Source organism: Pelodiscus sinensis, chromosome 18, assembly GCF_052426305.1.
Source record: "Pelodiscus sinensis isolate ZL-2025 chromosome 18, ASM5242630v1, whole genome shotgun sequence".
Lineage (NCBI taxonomy): Eukaryota > Metazoa > Chordata > Testudines > Trionychidae > Pelodiscus > Pelodiscus sinensis.
Genome location: NC_143069.1, coordinates 7,278,423 through 7,301,983, shown reverse-complemented (window position 1 = coordinate 7,301,983; position 23,561 = coordinate 7,278,423). Strand labels below are relative to the sequence as shown.

Genomic DNA, 23,561 nt, shown 5'->3' with positions numbered 1-23,561 from the left:
CTTCTGGGTGACAATAATGTTTCGTACCACTGTGATAGTGAGTCGTATGGCAGCTGCTGCAGAGACGCTGACAGCCGTCACCCCAATGCCTTCCACGACAGCTATGGCGTCTCCCGAGGCATCCCCGATGGGGATCCCAAACACTAGGAGGAGACCACCCACCCCAATAGCTACCATGATCAAAAGGATCACAGCCACCCACAGCGGGAGGAAGAGGAACTTCTTGCTAACCCATTCCTGATCCCCTGGTCTTTCGATGATGCTACATTTCCTGTCTATGGTCCTGTAAATGCTCATGGGTAGGAGACCAAAGTGGCTTTCGATGCCGTCGCACAGTGTGGTAATGAGGCCTGCCCAGAGCTGGTCGCAGCCCGCGTACTCCCAGGCGCTGAAATGGATGAAGACGTGTATCACGTTCCTTCTCCACTTCTGCTGCTCCGTCAGGACCGGCCGGTAGAAGATCATGAGTAACAGGAGCTTGAGTAGATCCCGGCCAGTGTTGTCACGCTGCATCTTCTGCGTCCGCTGAAATTCCTCCTGGTCTTTCTTCTTCGATTCGTTTTCCATGATCTCTGAGATAAAAGAGGAAGATATGTTAGGTACCTGGCAGTGCCTTAAATCTCTCCTCCTGAAGGGTCTTCCAGCTTCACAATCCCTCCCTTCTGGGAAGCAATCAAGAATGGGTAGCTCTTGGCAAAGCCATCCTTAGGATTGATGGGATCCTACACCGTTCTATTAAACTGGTGCCCATCTGCCCAACAGCAGCCCAGATGGATGTTGAATTTTTAGCGATGTGATTTTATAATCCTCATCCACACACTAATAAACAAACACATTTTAAACTAAGGTCCTGTCGACTCTCACAGTAAATTCAGCAAACATTTAGCAGAGGTTGGCAAATGCCTGTTAAATGGCTTCATTACCATGTCGTTGATGTTCTGCCAGTAGCTCGAGCAGACTTTGTCACTTGTAAATTAACTAGATCTTCTAGAACTTCTGCTGCTGGAGGAAGCAGAGCCACAGACCATGGATAGGAAGAGGCAGGTGGGTGGAGTGGACATGAAAACCCAGTGCTGCTCCAAATTTTCAGGTCCCCTATGCGATTGCATAATCGGCAAATGAGTACGGGTGGCTCTGGCTCTTTGGAGATAGTTGTCATCCACTAATCCCCATCCCCACAAGGTTCCTTCCCCGTCTTACGTTCCCCGGGGCAGTACTCACCCTTGATTTTGTGTAAGAGCAGGTTTTTGCAATGTCCCCATGGTGCATAAAACCCAGCAGTCACTGGCGTGGGCACAGTGTACAGGGCCTTCGCTAAAGCGAGGCAGTAGATATCCTCCTTGGTCTGGAACCCTGCAACGGGGATGAGGTAAAACACGAAGATTAGCCTCACCGAGCGCATCCGCAGTGGATGCTCAACAGTGTCTCCGCTAATATTTTTCGGTTCAAGGTACTAGGTACAAGGGGAGGGAGCAAACAAATGTCCGAAACCAGACAAGTTTATTTTAGGCTATAAATATTGGGGTGCCTGGCCTTACCCCCTTTGCATGGCCGAAGGGACAACAGAGACTTACTGACTGACTTGCTCCTCGTCCTGGGGCACTCATGAGTTGGTGCACGCGTAACCGCAAATCCAGGGCACTAGATCTGTGACTACACGGCTATAAACCTGGCCAAGTGCCTCTGTCACCAAACGGTGCCTGTGGTCGGTCTTTGTGCATAACAGCGAGATCTGCAGCAGGAGCAGGCTGCGTTACCTGCACTGACCACTGATAACACCAGAGCTCCAAGAACAGAAGCACTGAGCCACGCTGCTGAGGCAACCACATCACAGCTCTTAACACCAGGAGCCCGTAAGTACTCCTGTAGACCCTGCTTTCGCTGGCATTAAGCCAAACAGCGTCCACAGAGCCCCCTGGCACTCCTGCGCCCTGCTGTGCAATGCAGAGGGAGAGATGGAGAAGAGAAAGGCCCACGTGTTCCTTTGCCCTGGCCCAGGCTAGCCTATGCCACTTCCCATGGTTCTGTGGGCCAGACTTGCAGGGCGGGGAAAAGAGATGTAGAGGTCATGGTGGGTAATCAGCAGAACATGAGCTCCCATTGTGGCGTTGGGGCTTAAAAAGCTATTGTAATTCTGGGATGTATAAACAGGAAACGCTTGAGCAGGAGTAAAGAGGTTGTCTCGCTTCTGTGATGGATGGGAGGCCCACTGTTCTTTTCTGAACATCCCAGTATTCAGTGACTAAAGGGTTAAACCTAGCTAGCTAGAAAGTGTTGGCAGGGAGCCAGGAGCACCAGTGAGAAGAAAGAGTTCAGATCTGCATTAAAAGGGAATCTGTCTGCTGTTTTTCTTTGTGAGTTTAATCCTGGAGCTGTGGAAGGGGATGAGGGGGCGGGGGGTGATGAATTGAACTGGGCAGGGACATCATGCCTAAAAAAAAGAATACCTGGGCCTAGAATTGGACTGGACCTTGGAAGTGTGGATACTTGAGTAGATAGAGAATGTTTATTTAGATGCGATCAGGTTATTTTTTTGTTTTGTTGTTTGGTTAAACTCCTCTGTGCTAAATCCATATCCCCTCCTCTCCCCACTATAACTTTAAACTGAATCCCAGGGATGCAATTGTCTGTGTTTTAATCTGTTCTTTTCTCAGTTGCGCTATAACTCCTAGCAGCCAAGTCAGCTTTACAAATGAATACCTTTTTGTTTTCTTAATATAATCACCTATTTTAAGGCTATGATCTGATTTTGTATCCTGGAAAGTAATAGGAGGTCTGTGTATACCTGCCTAAGACTAAGAGGACAGCTATCAGAAATTACAGTTTGTTTTCATTTTTCTTTTTTTCTTTCCAAGTGCTAAATAAAAGGGAATAATGACATCTCTGGATCTGCTGGCAATGCTCCTCCTAATGCAACCTAATATGCCATTAGCCTTCTTGGCTACAAGGGCACACTGTTGACTCATATCCAGCTTCTCATCCACTGTAACCCCCAGGTCCTTTTCTGCAGAACTACTACTTAGCTGGTTGGTCCCAGGCCTGTAACAATGCTTGGGATTCTTCTGTCCCAAGTGCAGGACTCCGCACTTGTCCTTGTTGAACCTCATCAGATTTCTTTTGGCTCTTGTGTAAAAGAGTTTGGGGTACCCTTCTGGAATACGTTCCCAAGTGACTTCTTCCTGCGTTCAAGAAGAAAAAGTTTTTTTCCACTTGGGTAGAGGCAGCAACCCTCCTAAGCTCAGGGAATCTGTGACCTTGGGGAGTTTTGAAGCAGAAGCCCATAGAGACACGGTATTTTAAGGTCTCTTTTGGGCCCACACCTTCTGCACTCCAAGTGCCAGAGTGGGGAACCGACTTAGCCTCTTTATTCGGCACTTGAACTTCTGCTGCTGGAGTTCTGTGCCCAGCTCTGGTGACCAGAATTCCAGATGGATGTTGATAAATTGGAGAGGGGTCATGTCAAGGCTGTTTCCCACTCTGGCACTCCAAGTGCAGAAGGTGGGGGCCCACAAGAGACTTTAAAATACCCTGCCACTGGAGGCTTGTGTTGGTGTTGCTGCCATCATCCAAATGCACAAATCCCTTTGAGAACCAGACAGGCGCATTTCAGAATTCCCTCCTGTGGGGTACCTTCCTTGTCCTTGACACTCCCTCCAGAGAGAGCTTGAAAACCTGTAATTTCTCCTAGAAGTATGGCTTGCTGTCTTAGGCACGTGCATACAGAACCTTCCGCCCTCTAGGATGCAGGAATCAGATCATGGTTTTAAAAATGTGACGTCTATTAACAAAACAAATACACTTGGTGAAACATTACTTAGAATCATAGAACCATAGAGCTGGAAGAGACCTCAGGAGTCATCAAGTCCAGCCCCTGCCCAAGGCAGGACCTATCCCAACTAAATCAACCCATCCAGGGCTTTGTCAAGCCAAGACTTAAAAACCTCTAGGGATGCAGATTCCACCACCTCCCTAGGGAACCCATCTCAGTGTTTCCCTACCCTCCTAGTGAAATAGTTTTTCCTAATATCCAACCTAGACCTTCCCCATTGTAACTTGAGACCATTTCTCCTTGTTCTGCCATCCGTCACTACTGTGAACAGCCTCTCTCCATCCTCTTTGGAACCTCCCTTCAGGAAGTTGAAGGCTGCTATCAAACCCCCCTCGCTCTTCTCTTCTGCAGACTAAACAAACCCAAATCCCTCAGTCTCTCCTCATAGGTCATGCGCTCCAGCCCCCTAATCATTTTGGTCGCCCTCCGCTGGACCCTCTCCAATGCGTCCACATCCTTTCTATAGTGGGGGCCCCAGAACTGGACACAATACGCCAGATGTGGCCTCACCAGAGCCGAATGAAGGGGAATAATCACTTCTCTGGATCTGCTGGCAATGCTCCTCCTAATGCACCCTAATATGCCATTAGGTTTCTTGGCTACAAGGTCACACTGTTGACTCATATCCAGCTTCTCATCCACTGTAACCCCCAGGTCCTTTTCTGCTGAACTGCTACTTAGCCAGTCGGTCCCCAGCCTGTAACTATGCTCGGGATTCTTCCATCCCAAGTGCAGGACTCTGCACTTGTCCTTGTTGAACCTCATCAGATTTCTTTTGGCCCAATCCTCTAATCTGTCTAGGTCACTCTGGACCCTATCCCTGCCCTCCAGCATATTTACTGCCCTCCAGCGTATCTACTTGGTTGCTAGGTGTTACAAAGAAACTGAAAAAAGAAAGATTAAAACACAGAAAATCGCTTCCCTGGGATTCAGTTTGAAGAGTTCTAGGGTAAAGGGGGATAGTTACATGTGCTTAGCAAAAAGAAGTCCAACAAACTAAAAAAATAAAGAAAATAACCTAGTAGCGTCTGACTAAAAATTCCCTGTTCTACTCACATCTCTCTTGTTCCAAGATTTAGTCTTTCCCTAGCCAAGAAAGTCGCTGGATTCTGCTTGCCCAGGTTCCTGGCTTAATTCACATCTTCCAGGCATGATCACACAACAGGCACATCACTGCTTCCAATTCAAAACCCCAAATTCTGTTTCCATTTTCTTTCCTGGCCTCCTGTCAACTCGCTTCCTGCTTCTCTAGCATTCCTGGAGACTTTCTAGGACCTTTTGTCTATGGTTTCAACCTTTCCAGGCAAGACAGTTAGGGTTAAGTCCCAAGACTTTCAGGCAACCGTCTGCTTTTGACACGACCTGCCTGTTTCTCTTCAGCTAACTCTTGCTTACTTTGGTTCAGGCCTCAGGCCTTACACCAGGCCGATGCTTCAGGCCCATCCTTTCTAGTACAGGAGGTAGCCTGGTAACAAAGCCCTGACTGTGGTATCAGGAAACCTGGGTTCTATTCCTGCCTCTCCCACAGGTTGGAGAGGTTATTCCCTGTCTGTAAAATAAGACTAATGATACTAACCTTCCCTTTTTAGACCTACACACAGCAACTAGGGATTTTTATTAACTACTCAAATATCGGTGAGCCTGGCTCGCTAGATGAACCATCCGGTTCCTCTTGGAATCATGTTAAATGCTTGATCCCCATGACCAAAGTCTCAGATACTGGGAGAAGTGACACGGGGGAATAAAAGCTGCTGTCTGAGGTAAACTACCTGGCAGGAATCCCCTGGAATGGGAGCCATCGCTACCAGGAGCCCAGGAATAACAAGACTCCAAAAGTCCAGCTGCCAGGCAGTTTGACCATCTCCTTCAGGCCAGTGGCCCAGAATTCCAGGACATCTTTGGGCCTGGGTTTAAAAAGAGGCAGCACCGTGTGCTCAGCCCCTTTTTATCCATCCCCTTTCCCTCCATTGGCACGCAACCCTCAAATGGCCAAAGGTTTCCCTTTCCCTCCCTCCTTGGTTAAACAAGCTGGTTAAACAGCTCGAGGTGATGGAGTGATAAGCACCCACTGACAGAGTCGCTCGGGTTGCAGGGCCAGCGTAAGTCCGCTTTTAAAACTGCCGGCCATAGCTGCAGCTACGGGAGGGGACTCTAGCAAGGGCCTGGAACAAGGAACAGGGCTCCACTCCTGCATGGGATTCGGGCTTCCCCCAGGCAGATGCTCTGTTGCTGCTTTCCTGTCTCTCCCTTCTCCAGGTGGAAGGGGACGGTTAGCCAGTGTTCCCTGCAAGCTGAGCTCTTGGGCGGCCAGCCAGGAGACATTCAAATGCTGCCCAGTTTGCTAGCCGGTAGCATGTGTTTCTAGTGGTGGTGCATGTGGTGTACTGGGTGTAGACATAGATCTTGTTGTTATAGTAACTGCGTTAGGTCACTGGGGGTCAGCCCAGCTGGTTTGGGTTTTTTCTAGCTAGCTCCGTGCTATGCAATAAAATGGACACTTGCAACTACTCAAGCTCTCTGTATTTCCACTGATTTCTTCCCATACTGTGAAACTCCACGTGACGTAACAGTGCACATCCGTGCATGCCTTGGTGCACATAACAAAATGTATTCCGCACAGGAGTGGGGGAAAAAGTAGAGGCATTATTGCTGCTAGCTCCTTACTGAAACTCAGTGAAAGGCAGTGGAAATGAGAGATCAAGATCCTGAGACTAACAGTCCCCAGGAACAACGGGGAGAGGCTAAAGTCCCAGTTCAGCCTGACTGGCAGAGCAGGGAGCCAGGAGGGAGCCAGGGTCGGCAGAGTGGGACTGAGCTAAGGAGAGAGCAGGGGCCCGCACTGAGCTGGGGAGCAGGGCTGGCCTCGGGGAGGGAGAAGGGGAGGCCGGGGTCAGGATCGGGGGCAGTGCGACTGGCCTCAGGGAGGAAGGGGGTCAGAGGCAGCATGACTGGCCTCGGGGAGGGAGAAGGGGAGGCCGGGGTAAGGATCGGGGGCAGTGCGACTGGCCTCAGGGAGGAAGGGGGGGTCAGGGGCAGCATGACTGGCCTCGGGGAGGGAGAAGGGGGGGCCAGGGTCAGGATCTGGCCCTTCCCCCCCAGAGCTGCTTCCCATCCCCTCTTCCTTCCAGCCAGTTCCTGCCCCCCCCCCCCCCCCAGCCAGTCCCTCTTCCTCCCTCCCCCCTGCCCAGGATCAAGTGTGTCCATTTTTTGGGGGGAGGGTCTACCTCGCAACCCTACGAGTCAGACCCAGCGCAGGCACCAAGTGATGGGGACTGCCAGAACTTTGGGAACCTGAGTCTGCGGGGTGGGGGTTTGTGGCAGGTCAGGAGATGAAAGGGGAAGGCACCAAGGGTCAGGGTGTAGGAGAGAGACAAATGCCCAGGGGCCAAGTGGAGACAATGAGGAAAAGGGCAGGAGGGGAGGTGTCAGTGGGGGGGGGGGCAGGATGATGCTAGGAGAGGAGAGGGGAAGGGCTTTGGGGGCTAGAGGGGAGAAGGGGAGGTGCTGGGAAAAGGCTTGAAAGAAGGGGTGGGCATGAGGAAGGCGGAGATGGAGCAAGGCACGTGTAAAGGCACAGGGGCATGAGGGGAACGGGGGCAGAGGGTGGTGAGGGAGTGGGCAAAGTGGGTAGGGGCAGTGAGGGAAGGGGGAGGCACCAAGAGGGTGCAAGGGTAAGGGAAGGTGCAGGTGCCAGGGAGTCCGGGGGTGAAGCAGAAGGGCAGACACCTGCAGGGGAGGGACCAGCAGCAGAGGAGAGAGGCAGGACAGGTGTGTAGAGGGAGGTGTTAGAAGAGGGGATGAGGAGGGGTAGCTCACATGGTCAGAGTGGGGCTACTGGAGGAGTGGGCACAGGGGGGGAGAGAAAGGCTGGTGGAGGGGGCAGGTCTCAGGAAGGCCGAGGGCAGTGAGAAGGGCAGGAGTCAGGGCAGCAGAGGTGGGTGAGGGATTGGGGGGCAGCAGGCACCAGGGGAGCTGATGGAGGAAGGGAAGGAGACAGGGCAGCAGAGGGGACAGGTAAGTGGTTCATAAGATATTTATGAATAACTTGGGTGCCACACTGATACATCCAAACAAGCCACAAACTCAGTACTGGTGCACAACACAAAATGTATTGTGCTCATGGGAGGAAACTCTTAGAGGGAACACTTCCCCCAGCCTCCCCACCCCCCGAGTTAATGTCTCACACATTGGGTTAATGCAATTGCAGGATCGTTGAACGAGGGGGGGTTTGGTGAGGGCCAAACTAATCCCTATTGGTAAGTGGATGGTGGGAAAAGTCCTTGGGGGGGGGGGGAGGTCACATGACACCTTTTATTTCTGGTCATGTGTCCATATTGCCCTGAAAGTGTTACCTCCAGAGGCGTGGCTAATGGGGGTCAGGGGGCGTGGCTAATGGGGGTCAGGGGGCGTGGCTAATGGGAGTCAGGGGGTGTGGCTAATGGGGGTCAAAGAGTACATTTAAAAACATTCTTTGGCTGCACACCCTAATGAAATGTGCTGCGCACGCCTATGGGCAGAGAGCAGATCCAGTCCTGGGAGCAGGGCTGCAGCCACAGAGTTATAGACGCCGCCCAGAGAGCAGATCCGCATGCTGGGAGCAGGCCTGCAGCTGTAACCCACCCACCTGATGTGGGTCACTATCCTATGGAGTGGCACTGAGACCACGTCCAGCAAGCAATTATTACAAGGGAGCTCTTCAGCCTATGCTGAGAGGCAACTGACTTATAACTCAAGCTATAGCAGCTCGTGCCCTAAGCTCCAAAAGTCCCAGGTTCTAATCCACCTGGTAGCAGTTGCACAGCCATGGAAGCAGAGGGGCCAGGGAACCCTCTGTACAGGACCCCCCCCCCCCCACACACACACCCTTGCTTCCTGGAATCAGCCACCTAGGTGAATAAAGCTGGAAACCCCCATGCCTATAGCTGTGCACCTTTGCTTTCAATAGCTACAGCCATTCTAAAGTGCCAGATCTCACAACAGAAAGGAGACGTCCCAATGAGCTGCTAAGCTGTGCTGCCTGCCACAGACAAGTAGCTCCAAGAGGAGCAAGTGCTGTTGACTCTGGAGCCTAATGATGGTGGTGTCTTCCAGCCATTTTCAGCTTAGTACAGCTGCCTCCCTGTGAACCAGGTGCCAGCTGGCCATGGGGTCCCATAGACCTGGCTTGTGCAGCCTAACCTGATAACCAAGCAGCCCATCCATTACTAGCCAGCCGATTACCTTGGGCATGGGAGACCATCGCACTCGTAATTCCTGGGGCCTTCACGCACTGACAGGGTTTGACTCGATCGGCCAGCTAGGGAGAAAGAAATAAACAGAAGGCAGAGGAGTCACCAAGAGATCAGAAGACCAGCACGATGCCTTATAGGCCGTTCAGCTGTGAAGAGTCACCAAGACAGGGCAGGTGATGCTAACCTGAGTTAGTCCATTAGCTGCGGCTAGGCTGGGCCACGAGAGGAGAGACAGGCAGTAAATCTGCAGCTGTCAGACCATAAGGAGGACACGGAGGTTTCGAAACCAGCTCAGAGAACAGGGCTGGGTAAGATGCAACCTACCAAACACTGTGATCTGGCCGCTTTCTGTTTAGATCCTGCTGCCCATGCCGCCGAATTCTAAGTGGGGACTCAGGCAGCAGGATCCAGTTTTAAATGATTCACGGCTCATGGTTACAGCAGGGGCAGGAGCCACGAGCCCTTTAAAAAGCTGTAGCCACGCTGGACAGCTGCCAGTAGTGGCAAAGCTGTGAGCTCTTTTCTGTGCTTTTAATTGAAAGCCTCAGCCACGGAGAACTCTGAGGGTGGGCTAGTCCACAACACCGCCCCTTCTGCCTCAGGCTCCGCCCCTTCTGTGGGTGGAGCCGGCCTATGACCCCATACCAAAATCCATTAAGTGGCCCCCTTCTGAAAATTATCGCCCAGCCCTGTCACAGAATCATAGAAAAGTCTGAGTGGAAGGGACCATGATAGGTCCAGTGTTTCGCAAACTTTTTTTATAATGTACCCCCTTTAAAAAAAAATGTGTAAGTACCCCCAGTACCTACAGTTTTCAGACACACACAATTTTTTTCTACCGTTGCAACACATTTGTTTAAACAACTGAATCGTAGCCGGGCGGGCGATGGCATTTTTGGGTGTAAAAGGTACAAAAAGAATAAAGCGCTGTCAAACTGAAAACTAAAATTCAGTTTTCTCCAAATTTCAGTTGTGTTGACGTATCCCCCAGACATCTCTTGAGTACCTTTAAGGGGACTCGTACCACTGGTCGAGAAGCACTGATCTAGTCCACCCCTGCACCGAGACAGGACCAAGCATGTTTGTCTCACCTCTTGGCTCCTAGGACACGGCTTGAACTAACGCACTTGGAAAGACATTATCGTTTATACGCCCAAAGTGCTTCGTCTCAGTGTATTACCATAAAATCTAACCAACCAAACTCCGACCTTTCATTTCCCTGTCACTTGGCCAGCTACAGCCTCACACGCCTTCGGCATCGATCTCAAAACCCTCGTCACGCTTTTACACAGCTGTGCTGACACGCTTGTGAGCCAGGCACACTTGTGCGACACGTCCCAAAGCACTTGCTCCAGGGCATTACATCGCACTTGCCTGCCTTTGATGGACAGGGAAAGGGAGACCTGAAAGGCCTCTCCAAGGTCACCAGCGCGAGAGTGAGCGCAGAATTGAGGAGCAAGGGTCTAGCACACAACTCTGTGCCTTAGTCACTAGGTGGCATTAGATTAAAACCCGGGAGTTCTTACACCCAACCCCCTGCCCCCTCCACTAGGCCATGCTGCTGGCCTCCTGCCTCTCCCCCAGGGCTTGGAGACAGACGGGAGGCTGGAGCCAGCCTGCGCAGAAGGGGCTGTAACGCTTACAGCACGTTCATGACACTGCCCCTGCGCAGCCCCTCTCAGATCCACACTCGGAACCCACAAGAAACACCCCAAGAGCAGAGATGAAACCGCCACTCACCTGCAGCCCAGCTTCCAGGAAGGGCAAAGCAAAAGCGGAGCTCGCGGATTCCAGCCCAGCCTGGCACCTGCTTCCTGAACTTTGGCCCCTTTCCTCCAAGATAGCAGGAGGCTGCTCTGGGCCTTTTGTGCCCACGACGGGGCAGAAAAGCAAACTCAGCTGTTGGTTCCATCTTGCGGGCAGAGCCCCGGCAGACAGTGGCAGGCGGGGGTATCGACTGACCCTCCAACCCAGGATATTCCCCCCACACCTGGATTCGCTTCCTAGTCATCCCCATCTCCCTGCATGATCCTTGTTTCTCAACCCGCCGGTCCGAGAAATTGTCAGAGCAGGTTGATCCCGACCTTGCCAAGGGCTTAGGTTACATCACAAGGCTTTGCCGCCACAGCTGGCTTGGCTTGGGTGTGTGGCAAAAGCCCCCCCCCCCCCCGGCACAGCTATTCTGGCAAAGCCGCCAGCCATCACCACCACTGCCCTGCCTCTGTCCTGCTCCTCATCCCTGCCCCCACTCCTATCCCCTGCTCTCCTCCATCTCCTCCCCCTTCCCTTCTCCTGCCCCTCCCCATTTCCACCTGCCCTGCCCATCCCCGTCCTCTCCCTCCCCCCATCTGTCCCCCTCTTATGTGAGGGCTTTGCTGGAAACGCCCCCCCCCCCCCAAGCCAGGGAGATCTCCCCTCCGGGAACAATTCAGCCCCCCCCATCTCGCTCCCTCCACTCCACAGTATTTCCTCCATTCCCCACAGTTGAAAATTGAGCTCCCCCATCCCCTCAGGTGACAGTCGGGCTTCCCCATACGCAGCTGCCTAGGTAGGCACCTCTGCAGCCAGAGCCTGCCCCTGGCGCCCACGTCCCCTCCCCGACTGCCTGTCCCAGGCGACCACCTGAACCTGCGTCCCCCATTCCCTCAGATCACAGCTCCCTCCCTGACCCTGCACCCCCCGACACCCCTCCCCCAGGCCAGACTCCTCTCTGGCACCCGCACCCCCTCCCCCAAACCCTCTGCTCCCCCTTCACCCAGGTCACAGCTCCCTCCCTGACCCTGCACCCCCCCGACACCCCTCCCCCAGGCCAGACTCCTCTCTGGCACCCGCACCCCCTCCCCCAAACCTTCTGCTCCCCCTTCACCCAGGTCACAGCTCCCTCCCTGACCCTGCACCCCTCTAGAGCCCCTCCCCCAGGCCAGAGTCCTCTCCTGCGCCCATACCCCCTCCTGGACCCTGCACCCCTATCCACCGCCCCAGATCATACCCCCCCCCTGCACCCAGGCTCCAAGGAAATGGATGCTAAAGAGGGTCCATTCGCCAAGACTCATGTGCAGGGCCTCTTTGATTTCAGTGTTGTCACTGTAGACCAGCGCGCGCCCGTTGAGATTATGGTCCCTGAGCCTCTGTTTGTACAGCGGGACGTTTTCCTCCTTCAAGCCGATTGTGTCCATCTGGAAGAGAAGTGGGAGCACCCGTTAGTGCCGTGCATCTACTGAACATGTCGCCAAACACGTTTTTAGGAAGGGTCCGCTAGAGCTCCCGAGAGGAACCTGTCTGGGCTTGCTCAGATTCTAGCAAACAAGGCGGGCCGGCCGGCTGTGGGGCCAGGTATGGTACCCTGCACACCTCACTGCCGTGTGCTTGGATTCTGCTAAGGGCACCGCTGAGCAAGTTGGCACGGCAGGGGAAATAGCATGCTCTCTGCAGGAAAAGCTAGCAATGCAGGGACCACTGGAGGGGTTGAAGCAAAATGCAGGACAATGTAGCACTTTAAAGGCTAACAAGATGGTTTATTAGATGATGAGCTTTCGTGGGCCAGACCCACTTCCTCAGATCAAATAGTGGAAGAAAGTAGTCACAACCATATATACCAAAGGATACAATTAAAAAAAATGAACAAATATGAAAAGGACAAATCACATTGCAGAACAGAAGGGGGATGCGGGGGAGGAAGGAAGGTAAGTGTCTGTGAATTGCTGATATTAAAGGTAGGGAGAGTGGGATGTTTGTGAGTTAATGGTATAACAGGTGATAATTGGGGAAACTGTCTTGGTAATGGGTGAGAAAGTTCAAAGACTTGTTAAGTCCTTGTTGGCAAGTGTCGAATTTTAACATGAATGACAGTTCAGAGGATTCCCTTTCAAGTGCAGATGTAAAAGGTCTTTGTAGCAGAATGCAGGTGGCTAAGTCATTTAGAGAGTGTCCTTTCTGGTTAAAGTGGCAAGAAACTGTTTTCTCTTTGTGATCTTGTCTGATATCTGTTTTGTGGGCATTAATCCTTTGGCGAAGTGTCTGAGATGTTTGTCCAACGTACATAGCAGACGGACACTTTCGGCACATGATAGCATAGATTATATTTCTGGATGCGCAGGAATATGTGTTCTTGATCTTATAACTCACTTGGTTAGGTCCAATAATGGTATCAGCAGAATGAATATGTGGACAAAGCTGGCAACGGGGTTTGTTGCAAGGGAAGGTACCAGGGTTGGTATTAGTGTGGTATGTCCTGTGGTGGTTGGTAAGAATCATCTTGAGGTTAGGTGGTTGTCTATAGGAGACTATGGGTCTGTCTCCCAGAGCCTCTTTCAACACACTGGAGGGGTGTGTTGAAATGAAGAGGGAAGGTTTCCTGACCCTGCTTGTAGGCTGGAGGGAAGCATGCAGTCAGCCTGACGGGGGTGGAGTTGGGCCTCTCGACCTAAGGCTATATCTACACTGCGGGCCTTTGCAGGCAGAGAGTATGCTAATGAAGCACTCGTTAGCAACTTCTTGGCACTCATTAGCATGCTCTCTGCAGGCAAAAGCTAGCAGTGTAGACATAGCCTCAGGGTTCTTGTGTGTTATTCTGGATAAGGGGTATTACGCTGCAGGCCTCCAGCAAGAGTATTTATGTTTTTGCCTCTCTTCTCTCTGGAGTGCATAACAGACAGCTACGGGTCTCCCAGTCTTAAAACCTACCAAAGTCACTTCAGAGCATAAAGGATGAACCCGGGGAGAGCCAGCCAATGGCTTCGGGGTTGGAGGAAAGAGCTCCAAGGAACCGAGTTGTTCCAAGAAGAAATGTTTTGTGCAAACCAAGAGTCAGGAGCAGCAGAAAGTGGGGGAACTAGCAGAGCCCGGACTGTGGCCCTGCCCCCTACATCACCCTTTCCCCCTCATCCTCACTCTGCCCATTCCCCCTCATGTGCCCACCCTACTCCTGAGGCCTCAAACCCACACTGTGCCCTCCCCGAAAGCTCCCATCCCACACCGCCTGTTCCCCTCAACATCCTACCCCCACTAGCTCTCGCTCCTCTCCCTCCAGTTATGCGCCAGTTATGTGGGACAGTTTTCTCCCAGCTCTGGGGCCCGTAGTCAGGGCTGTCCCTAGGCCCATGGGAAATATGTAGCTGCATAGGGCACCGGAAAATTTGGGCACCAAATTTTTGAGTTCCCCAATGCAGCAGCCATGTGTTCTTGTATGTCTGAGGATATGCCTCTGCCGGTTCGTCTCTGGGGACGCTGTGTCCTGTCTGCTGCAGGGCTTTTCCCTTCGCCCTCCCCCACGTGCTCCTCTCAGCTGGCAGTGTAATCCACACACCTAGTGTGTGTGGTTCACTGTCCCTTCGTGTGGCAATTGGACCTCTTACAGCCAGAGATAAGAACAAGGGAGCTCTACATCCTAAGCTGGGAGCCAGCTGCCTTCATGGCTCCAGCTGTCGAGGCCTCTAGGGGTGTGTCTAAACTACAAGCTCCATCGATGGAGCCATGTAGATGAGGCTGATCGGCAGAGGGAAATGAAGCCGCGATTTAAATAATCGCGGCTTCATTTAAATTTAAATGGCTGCCGCGCTCTGCCGACCAGCTGATGATCAGCTGTTTGTCGGCAGATCGGGGCAGTGTGGACGCTCCCGTCGACATGAAAGCCCTTTGAGGGCTGCCTCAGTTTACCCTACAATTTACCAGCACTGAGGTCACGGAGCCTTGCAGGTCCCTTTGGCTCTGGTTAGCCAGTCATAGCAAAAGGAGCTGTGGCTGCTGCTTCCCATGGCTCCCTTTGGCTGCAAACAGCAAATCGGATCCAATGGGAGCCACGAGGCTTTGTGGCTGCGGCACCAGTAAATAAACACACCAGTGTAGCCAGTTAGCAGTTTTCTCAAAGTGGTTTCATGGACCATTTTGAGTGTCACTGCTTTAGACGTCTACTCACAAATTCAAGGAATAACAGGAATAAGCAGTCAGAATTGGGAGTACTAATAGACAAGTCATAACTGAGCTTAAGTGGCATCTCAGATACTTGATGGGATAAATCTCATAACTGCAGTATTGGCATAGAGGGGTACATCTTGTTCAGGAAGAGCATGTAGGAATAAAAGGGAGGTGGTGTTGTATTGTACACTTGTTCTGAGTTCCAGAAAGAGGCACGAGGCAGACCAGCTGAAAGTCTCTGGGTAAAGACGAAGTGGGGAAAACACATCCAAACCAGGAGGAGGAGGGAGATGAGGCATTTCTAGAACAAATAAAACAAATATCCAGACCCTTATAGTAATGAGGGACTTTACCTACCTAGACATCAGTGGGAAAAGTAATATGATAAAACACAAAATATCCAATAAGTTTTTGGAATGTCATGGGGACAATGCTTTGTTTCAGAAACTGAAGGAAGTAACCCAGGGCATAGGCATTTAAGAATTGATTCTGACCAACAGGGAGGAGATGGTTGTGAACCTGTAGGTAGAGGCCTATTTGGGAGAAAGTGATTATGAATAAGGCTGTGAATCATTCATGGAGGTCACAGAAATCATGAAACAAAAAACAGGACTATGTAGCACTTTAAAGACTAACAAGATGGTTTATTAGGTGATGAGCTTCCGTGGGCCAGACCCACTTCCTCAGATCAAATAGTGGAAGAAAATTGACACAACCATATATACCAAAGGATACCATCAAAAAAATGAACACATATGAAAAGGACAAATCAAATTTCATGTGTTCATTTTTTTGATTGTATCCTTTGGTATATACGGTTGTGCCAATTTTCTTCCACTATTTGATCTGAGGAAGTGGGTCTGGCCCACGAAAGCTCATCACCTAATAAACCATCTTGTTAGTCTTTAAAGTTCTACATAGTCCTGTTTTTTGTTTCAGCTACACGAGACTAACACGGCTACATTTCTATCACAGAAATCATGGATTCTGTGACTTTCTGGGACCTTTGTGACTTCCACAGTAGTTGGCGTGGTACATCTCAGGGCATCCCTGGGGCCAGATGCTGTGCTGGAGCATTGGTTGGAGAGCAGTCAGGGTACCCTGGGCAGTTCACCCACCTGGAGTGGAAGTAGTAGTGGCACCCTAGCCTGCTCTCAGAGCGGTGGAGTCTGCTGGAGTGCTGCCTTTCCCCAGCACCTAAAATTTATTTAGGGCAATTTTTAGTAAAAGTCATAGACAGGTGACAGGTCATCTTAACCATAGTTCTCTCCAGCAAAGTGACAGAGTCCCTGTGTGCCTACCTGGTCATCAACAGTTTATGGAATTTGCTTTGGTCACAAGGATGTCACAATAGTGCTTGTGTAAGTTTAACTGGAAGTTCTGGTTGACAGACTGAGAGGCCATCTATCTCTCAGTACTGGAGCTAGTTGGAGAAAGGATTGAGAGAAGGTGTTGAGGAAAGACTAAACCATGAATACATTTGTGAGTGAACAGGAGGTAATTGATAGAGGTAAGGGTCACTATTGTATATTTTATATCCAACCTGTAGCCACACATACACATTCAAGAGCATGGGTGCATAGAAACGTGTAATATTCTCCATTTCTATGACCAGATCATTAGCTGCTGTAAATCCAGTGAGCCTCTACTGACTTCCCTTTTAATTGACGTGAGTTGAAGGACTGGCCTACAGCCTCTGAACCTGGAAACTTTCCTGACAACCTGTGTCACTATTGGATGTTATGGGGAAGGTCTTCTTTCCTTTCTCCAGTTGTTTTATGTTGTTAATATGGGTCCTTATTTTATGACTTCTGCATCCTTGGAGCCAAAATCCAGTGGTGCAAAGCATCAGAGATGGGAGAAATTAGAAGAGAAAACACAGAAGGACTTCTCTTCTAGCTGACTGTGTCTAGACTACAAAGTTCTATCACTTTTCTTTTGAAAGAGGCTTTTCTGACAGTTGGCCCGTCTACACTGGGCCAAATGTCAGAAAAAAAAGCCTCTTTCAGAACATCCCTTCTTCCTCGTAGAACGAGGTTTACTGAGATGCTGAAAAAACATGTCTGCTTTTCCAATATTTTTTTGGAAAAGCAGACGCATTCCTTGGACGTGGCAGAGCTTTTCTGGGATATCTCTGGTATCCTGGAAAAACTCTGCAGTCTAGATGTACCTGCTGTCTACTTAAGATATTAAGTGGATAGCTAGCATATTAAATGGAGGATAACAAAGCGTTTCTTAGCAACACTAGTGCTCTTAATCCTTCACCATTACTATTGCAACTGTATGGGCAATGTAAGTTACAGTTCTGATTCCATCTGCATCTGGGTGTTGGAATCGAAGGGTAAGGATGGGTAATCGCCTAATCTTGAGCAATCTTTCATGGGAAGGGTAAATTCTGATCAATTCCTCCTCCATGCCTTGGAATGCTGTTACAATGGAGACAGATAAATATGGCATTTCAGATTTCTTGTTAAATATTAAGTCTCCAGGAGAATTTCTGCTGAGAGACACATGGGAGATAAAATCCTGATTTTATTAATACATCAACTATTTCACAGTTTCATCGAGTTTAAGGCTGGTAGGTCATTAGATCATGTACTTTAATCTTCTGTATGTCACAAAACCATTACGTTTCACCTAGCAACCCTATGCTGAAACCAAAACTTGTCTTGGACTAAAAATTGTCACTCTTGAAGGGTATGTCAACACAGCAGTGTTAATTTGGAATAACTGATGTTATTGCAAAATAACATAGTCCGCATCTACACAGCAAGCCATTATTTCAACATAATGTCAAATAATGTCAAGCTGGAGGACTTCTTTCTCCGACTCCTATAACCCGCATTTTATGTGTAGACAGCGCCAAAAGCCGAAATAAACTATTTCAACTTAAGCTGCACAATTGAGAGCTCAAGTTGTGTAGCTTATTTCTGCTTTAGCCCTGCTGTGTAGATGTGCCCAAGGCCTAGGAGACCAAGATGCTGTGTGCTGCAGACAGAGGATAGGAGAAACTGAAATGCTACCAATGTCTGAGGCCTTTGCAATGGTAGAGAAATGATTAGGTCAGAAATGCCCTGATGATCCTGGTGGTTGATCAGTGCCCCATACTCCCGAAGAAGACAAATTCCCAACCTCCCAAACAATAATCCCTGCTAGTCTGACCCAGGGAAAATTCCTCCCCACCCTCAAATCTGGAGATCAATTGCATCCTGACCAATGTTCTCTCCTATTCTACATGTAGAATACATTTTATGTGCATTGAGGCATGTACGGATGTGTACAACCATTAGAAACACATGTCTGCCACCCAAGTGCTCAGTTTACGGGTAACACTGATCCTGACTATGTGAGCAAGACTTACCAAGACTTAATCTCTGAGGCTTCACATAAAGGTATGGGGCAATCACCCTACCCATGGAAAACACCTAGCTAGATAATTTCATGGAGGTTAGGTCCATAAAAGGCTATTAGCCAGGGGATAAAATGGTGTCCTTGGCCTGTGTTTGTCAGAGGCTGGAGAGGGATGGCAGGAGATAAATCGCTTGATAATTGTCTTCTGTCCACCCTCTCTGGGGCACCTGGTGCTGGCCACTGTCGGCAGACAGGATACTGGGCTAGATGGACCTTTGGTCTGACCCAGTACGGCCGTTCTTATGTTCTTATGTTGTGCATTGGGGGAAAATCTTTTAGGGTCTCTAGAGGCAACTGGACAAATACCTATTCCATGTGTCTTCTCTGCAAGTATTTAAATTACCATAAAATAAAACTGAAGCCTTTTTTCAAAACAGAGTGCATAAAGTTTGACTTCTAAATTCATACAGTGGGGTCTTTAAAAAGTGGCTTGATTTTCAAGAGATACTGAACCCCTAGAAGTTCTTTGCACCATCCATAGGTAATTCTGGGTGCTCAGCACTTTTGGAAATGACACCCTGACTAAGCAAAACACTTCAGCATGTGTTTAACTTTAGATTTATTTGTTGGCATTGAGTTAGGCATGTGATTAATTTGTTGAATCAGGATGTAGGCGTGTTAATATGGATTTAGGAGTTTTAGTTTAGGCACCCAGTTTTAAAAATCTTGGCTCTAAATTATTCTGTGTGCTATCAAAATGCCTAAATTAATAGTAAAGGTGGAAAAGATTATTTTATGTGGGGATCTTATTTAAAAGGAGCAGCTTTTCCTTATTATAATCCGTCCCCCCACAATAGCTCTGCAAACAGACATGGTCACCATGAGGGAAGAAAAGGATTTGCATGATTCCCAGGTCCACTTATCACCATGTCTGGTCTCCTACAGAGTCTTTACTAGATAGTGAATTAAAGACACAAGCCCTGAATCCCAACATCAATGATAACCAGCAGAATCCTTTCCTTTAATTTCAGCTGTTTACAGCGAGGTTGTTTTCCTCCTGGACCATATGGACGATCAAGATAAGGCCTCTATTGCCCTTCAGATTGTCAAGATAGCTGAGACCAAACTGGCTGTCGTTGTGACTGTTCTGCTAGAAAAACTTCAGCAGGATGAGGTAGGGCAGTTTCATCAAATCACATCTGTTTTCCATGTTTCCACTCCAAATTCTGTTTGACTTCATGGAAGTAATTCAATACAGAACTTGGCTCAGCCCACCTTCAGTGTAAGCAGTATTTACCCTTCTGTCTTCATGCAAAACTCATCATGCAAAATTCTGTTACAGATCAGGATGATATAATAAAGAGACACTCAGAGGAGCACTGTCCTTTTGTACACACTGGAGTACATGGGCTGTAGATTATAAAAGTGCACTGTAGGGGTATCTATAATCTCTTATAGCAGTATTTTGTCCTCCTTTAGCATCTTCATCCAAAAACCTCAAAGCACTTACCTACTTACGCATGAATCAGGTTTTACAGCACCTTTGGGAGAGTGATAAACATCCCCATTTACTGATGGGCTGTGTCATGGGGAATTAAATAACTTGCTCAACACCACATAGTGAGTTAGTAGAAGAATGGGGAATAAAACCCATGTGAACTGACTCTCTGCTCTAAACCCAAGACAACACTTCTTAATTATAATGACATATGATTGGGATATAGCTCTGAAGGGTTCTTAAATAATCCAAACCCCTTTTTCTTTTATTAATACTCGCATCCAGCAAAGTCCATTTCTCTATTAAGGGTCAACACAGAAGGCATTTTAGTTTCAAGTACCAGGAAGCCAAGACAAGCAGTTCATTTCTGGCTCGCTTGAATAGTGTGGGGCGCTTGTATTCATAAGTTATCAATTATGATTTTCAATTAAAAATCCTCCTTACATTTAAAAATGAATGGAAAGAGGCAGAGCCTCTCCCCACTAGAGCAGTAATAATAGCAGTTTGCAGCAGCATCCTTTAAAAGCACAACCACTGGAATGTGTAGCCAACCATTGGCTTTGAACATTCCAAAGTGCTTTATGACCTTAGCAGGCAGTTCACACCTTCAGCTGCCTGAATTCAGAGTTATAGACTCACAGGAGACAGATGTGAAAGGCTTGTTGGATCATCCAATTTCCCAGCAGTGCCTTTTTCATTTTTTTGGGCCAAACCAATTTTAAAAGCTCCTAGTGACTGGGTTTCCACCACTTTCCAATGAAGACGATGTAATAACCTGATAGATGTCTTATAGCTGGGGCATTTTTCCTGATGTTAAAGTCTAAATTTTAGGTCTCTGATACTGCCCCCTGCTGTGCAATGTACGTGCTGCAGGGTAAGAAACACTGACTCCTAAGCATCCTCACTCCACAGTGCATGCTATGCAGCAAGGAGGTGGTGGCTGGCTGGAGTAGGCAGTCACGGTTGTGCTGACTCTGTGGAGGAGAGCTGACCTGATCTGAGCCCAGGGGAGTCCAGTTGTTTTCCCACTGTGATGTGATACGATTCATTTTAGATCCAAGAGAAACCAGGACACTCCAGGGATACTTAACCACTTTCTTATTTATTGCAAGCTTTAAGCAGTTATGACAGTTGTTTAAGTTTTACAAGCCTTAAAAACAATTACTACACAATTTAAACCTTAAATGCCATACATTCTAAAGCAAGAATATAGTGCAAAGCAATGCAAAAGCAATTAATAAAAGAGCTACTATAATACAATAAGAAAGACTAGTTCACTTACACTTCACCCGTATGCTACCTACAGTAGCAGGCAGGAGGTCAGGGTTCCTTTTCTTCCCATGCATTGGAACACCATGCACTGGATCACCGGTGTGAAGGGCCTATTTACTTCTAGTTACATCGAGCAGTACCTGTGGGTCAATCCTGCTCATTCCCTCCCACTGATTGTTCTTACTAAGCCCATTTTATAGCAAAGCGAGACTTGGTTGTTCTAATAATATTTACCAATTGATTACGTATTGTGTAGGATATGGAACATGCCCAATACCCTATCTGGAGTACATCCTGTCACTCAGGATGTTGCTGCTATGTGCACAGTTGACAGTTGTATGGCTGCATCTGTAATTTGTGGTTATCAGAAACAGAAGTACCTGTACAAGATTGCTTGCCATGTGTTCTTGACATAGTCTCACGTACCATGCTTCATCTGCATTGTTATGCAAAACATTCCTTCCTCTCACAGCTTCTCCCATGACCTTGCCTGCATGCTTATGTGCACCAGACTTGAGACAGGCCTGGGTTTTGCTTGTTAGAGATCCGCACGTGTTAAAGGGAGACGTGGCCATTTATTGTCAAGGCAGGCTCCCCTACACCCACCCAACCTCACCCTGATGCATGAGGTCAGATCCCATAGAGGTTGCAGGTCTCTATTTAAAAGTCAGTTCTGCTGGCCTCCCTGCACTTTTTAAAATTTTCTCCTGAATTACTTCCAAGCTGTTGATCTTTTCTGGGGAATGTGGTGCCAAAAAAGTGAAATAAGCCAGAAGCAGTCACACCTCAGATGAACAATGAGAAACTGTTGTCTTCCTGCTTTATGACAAGATTCCTGTATGTAACAAACCCAACCCAGATGGCTGACTTTTTTTTTCACTGTCACTCCAGGTCACTTGTTGTTTCCCACTTTTCTCCCTCTCATTATGTCAGTTATATTGACCCCCTCTCTAGGTGCGCTAGTTTGCAGTTCTCTGAAATCAGTCTTGCTCTGCTCAGGTTTCTAATTTCTCTGTGCCCCTCTTTATTATTTCTCTGTCACAACTCATACCTTCAACTCCTCCATATTTAGTATCATCTGTGAATTTGAACTTTGATGGACCCCATAAAAGAGACCTTCAAGTGTGCTACTGTCAATGTAGAGGTAACTCCTGAGCTAATTTTCCCTAAAAGCTGCAGAAGATTTACTGCAGGAGTTGGGTATTTTATAATTGTATTTACAAATTCTGTCTGGAGTGGATAAAAAAGGCATGCTAATAATAACAATAATAATAATAATAATAATAACAACAATAATAATAATAAACGAAATTGGATAAGGGGGCAGTGCAGGGCCCTTATTCTGATTAAAAAATGTGTAAATTGCTCAGCTTCTTCTGAAATGCTGCTAGCTGGGGTGATTGTGGAGGGCATAGCAAGTTTTATACAAATGAAGACTAGGGGTTACTTGAGTGAGTATGCAGGCTGTGGAATCAGTGTGGTCTAGTGGAGAGGACTCCAGATAGTGAATCAGAAGACCTGAATTATTTTCCTGGCTATTGATCTGCTCTTTTAGCCTGGGCTAGTTGTTTCATGTTTAGATTGTAAACTCTTTTGGGCAGAAGCTTATTAGCGTAAGTGTTACTATATTGCGTTACTATATTAGCTTATAGCATTACTATATTGTCATCAAGGAAACATTTCCCCCAATTGTTCTTTTATGTTTTGTCCCCAGAAAAACAGAGTAGACATTTACTGTATCCTGGAGAAAGTATTACAGCAGGATGCCCAGGTCCTAAAGAGAAGGCTACTGAGCAAAATAATAACACTTGCCTCAAAGCACATGAGAGAGACTCAGGTAAGTTAGATTAACGGAAGTGTTGGAGCATAAGCTTTTGTGGTCAAAGACCCACTTCACTGCTTTTGCAGATTCAGACTAACACGGCTACCCCTCTGATACTCAGGTAAGTTAGTTTTCCCTATATGCTAATGACAGGAATGAAAGCTTAAACTAATTAAAACATTGTTTGTAAACTATATACTGAAACTCCAGGATTAATGACTGCTAGGGGCCCACAGATCCCCACACCGTCCTCCAGAAATCCCAGGTCCTAAGCAGCATGTGACTAGTTTCATCTTGTTCAAGTTACACGTGTGCTTAAGTGCTTTGTAAGGTCAGGATATTGTGACATATATCAGATGCAGAGAGGCCTACCGCTTCTTAACAAGCAAGTATTTTGTGAAGTCTCCTAGGGATTTCATTATTGATACTGATTTTGTGTGGAAGGTGCTCTGATACTATGGTGTTAAGCAGCAGGATGAAACCTTTAAACAGAATCGGAGCTGTTTCCAAAAGAAGCAGTATTTGGATTTAGGGTATAGTTTATTCAGGAAAATTCTCTGAATATCTTGAAGCTGCCCACCTCCTCTGAGGGAAAAATATCATGTCACTATGATAGCCAATCATCCACCACAAATAGCTAATAGC

General features: G+C 48.3%; 2 protein-coding genes across 2 annotated transcripts in view; one reads left to right on the top strand and one right to left on the bottom strand.

The window, feature by feature from the left end:
* The window catches only part of LOC142823330 (maestro heat-like repeat-containing protein family member 7), a 200,137-nt gene that overhangs the window by 101,749 nt on the left and 74,827 nt on the right, over positions 1 to 23,561 (bottom strand). The gene's annotated exons all lie outside the window — the stretch shown is intronic.
* The window catches only part of LOC149523192 (maestro heat-like repeat-containing protein family member 2A), a 45,336-nt gene continuing 38,147 nt past the window's right edge, over positions 16,373 to 23,561 (top strand). Inside the window, exons 1-3 of the mRNA XM_089770370.1 lie at positions 16,373 to 16,483; positions 19,356 to 19,498; positions 22,809 to 22,931. Coding sequence (XP_089626496.1) covers positions 16,444 to 16,483; positions 19,356 to 19,498; positions 22,809 to 22,931 — 306 coding nt within the window. The 5' untranslated portion in view covers positions 16,373 to 16,443. The remainder of the gene's footprint in view (positions 16,484 to 19,355; positions 19,499 to 22,808; positions 22,932 to 23,561) is intronic.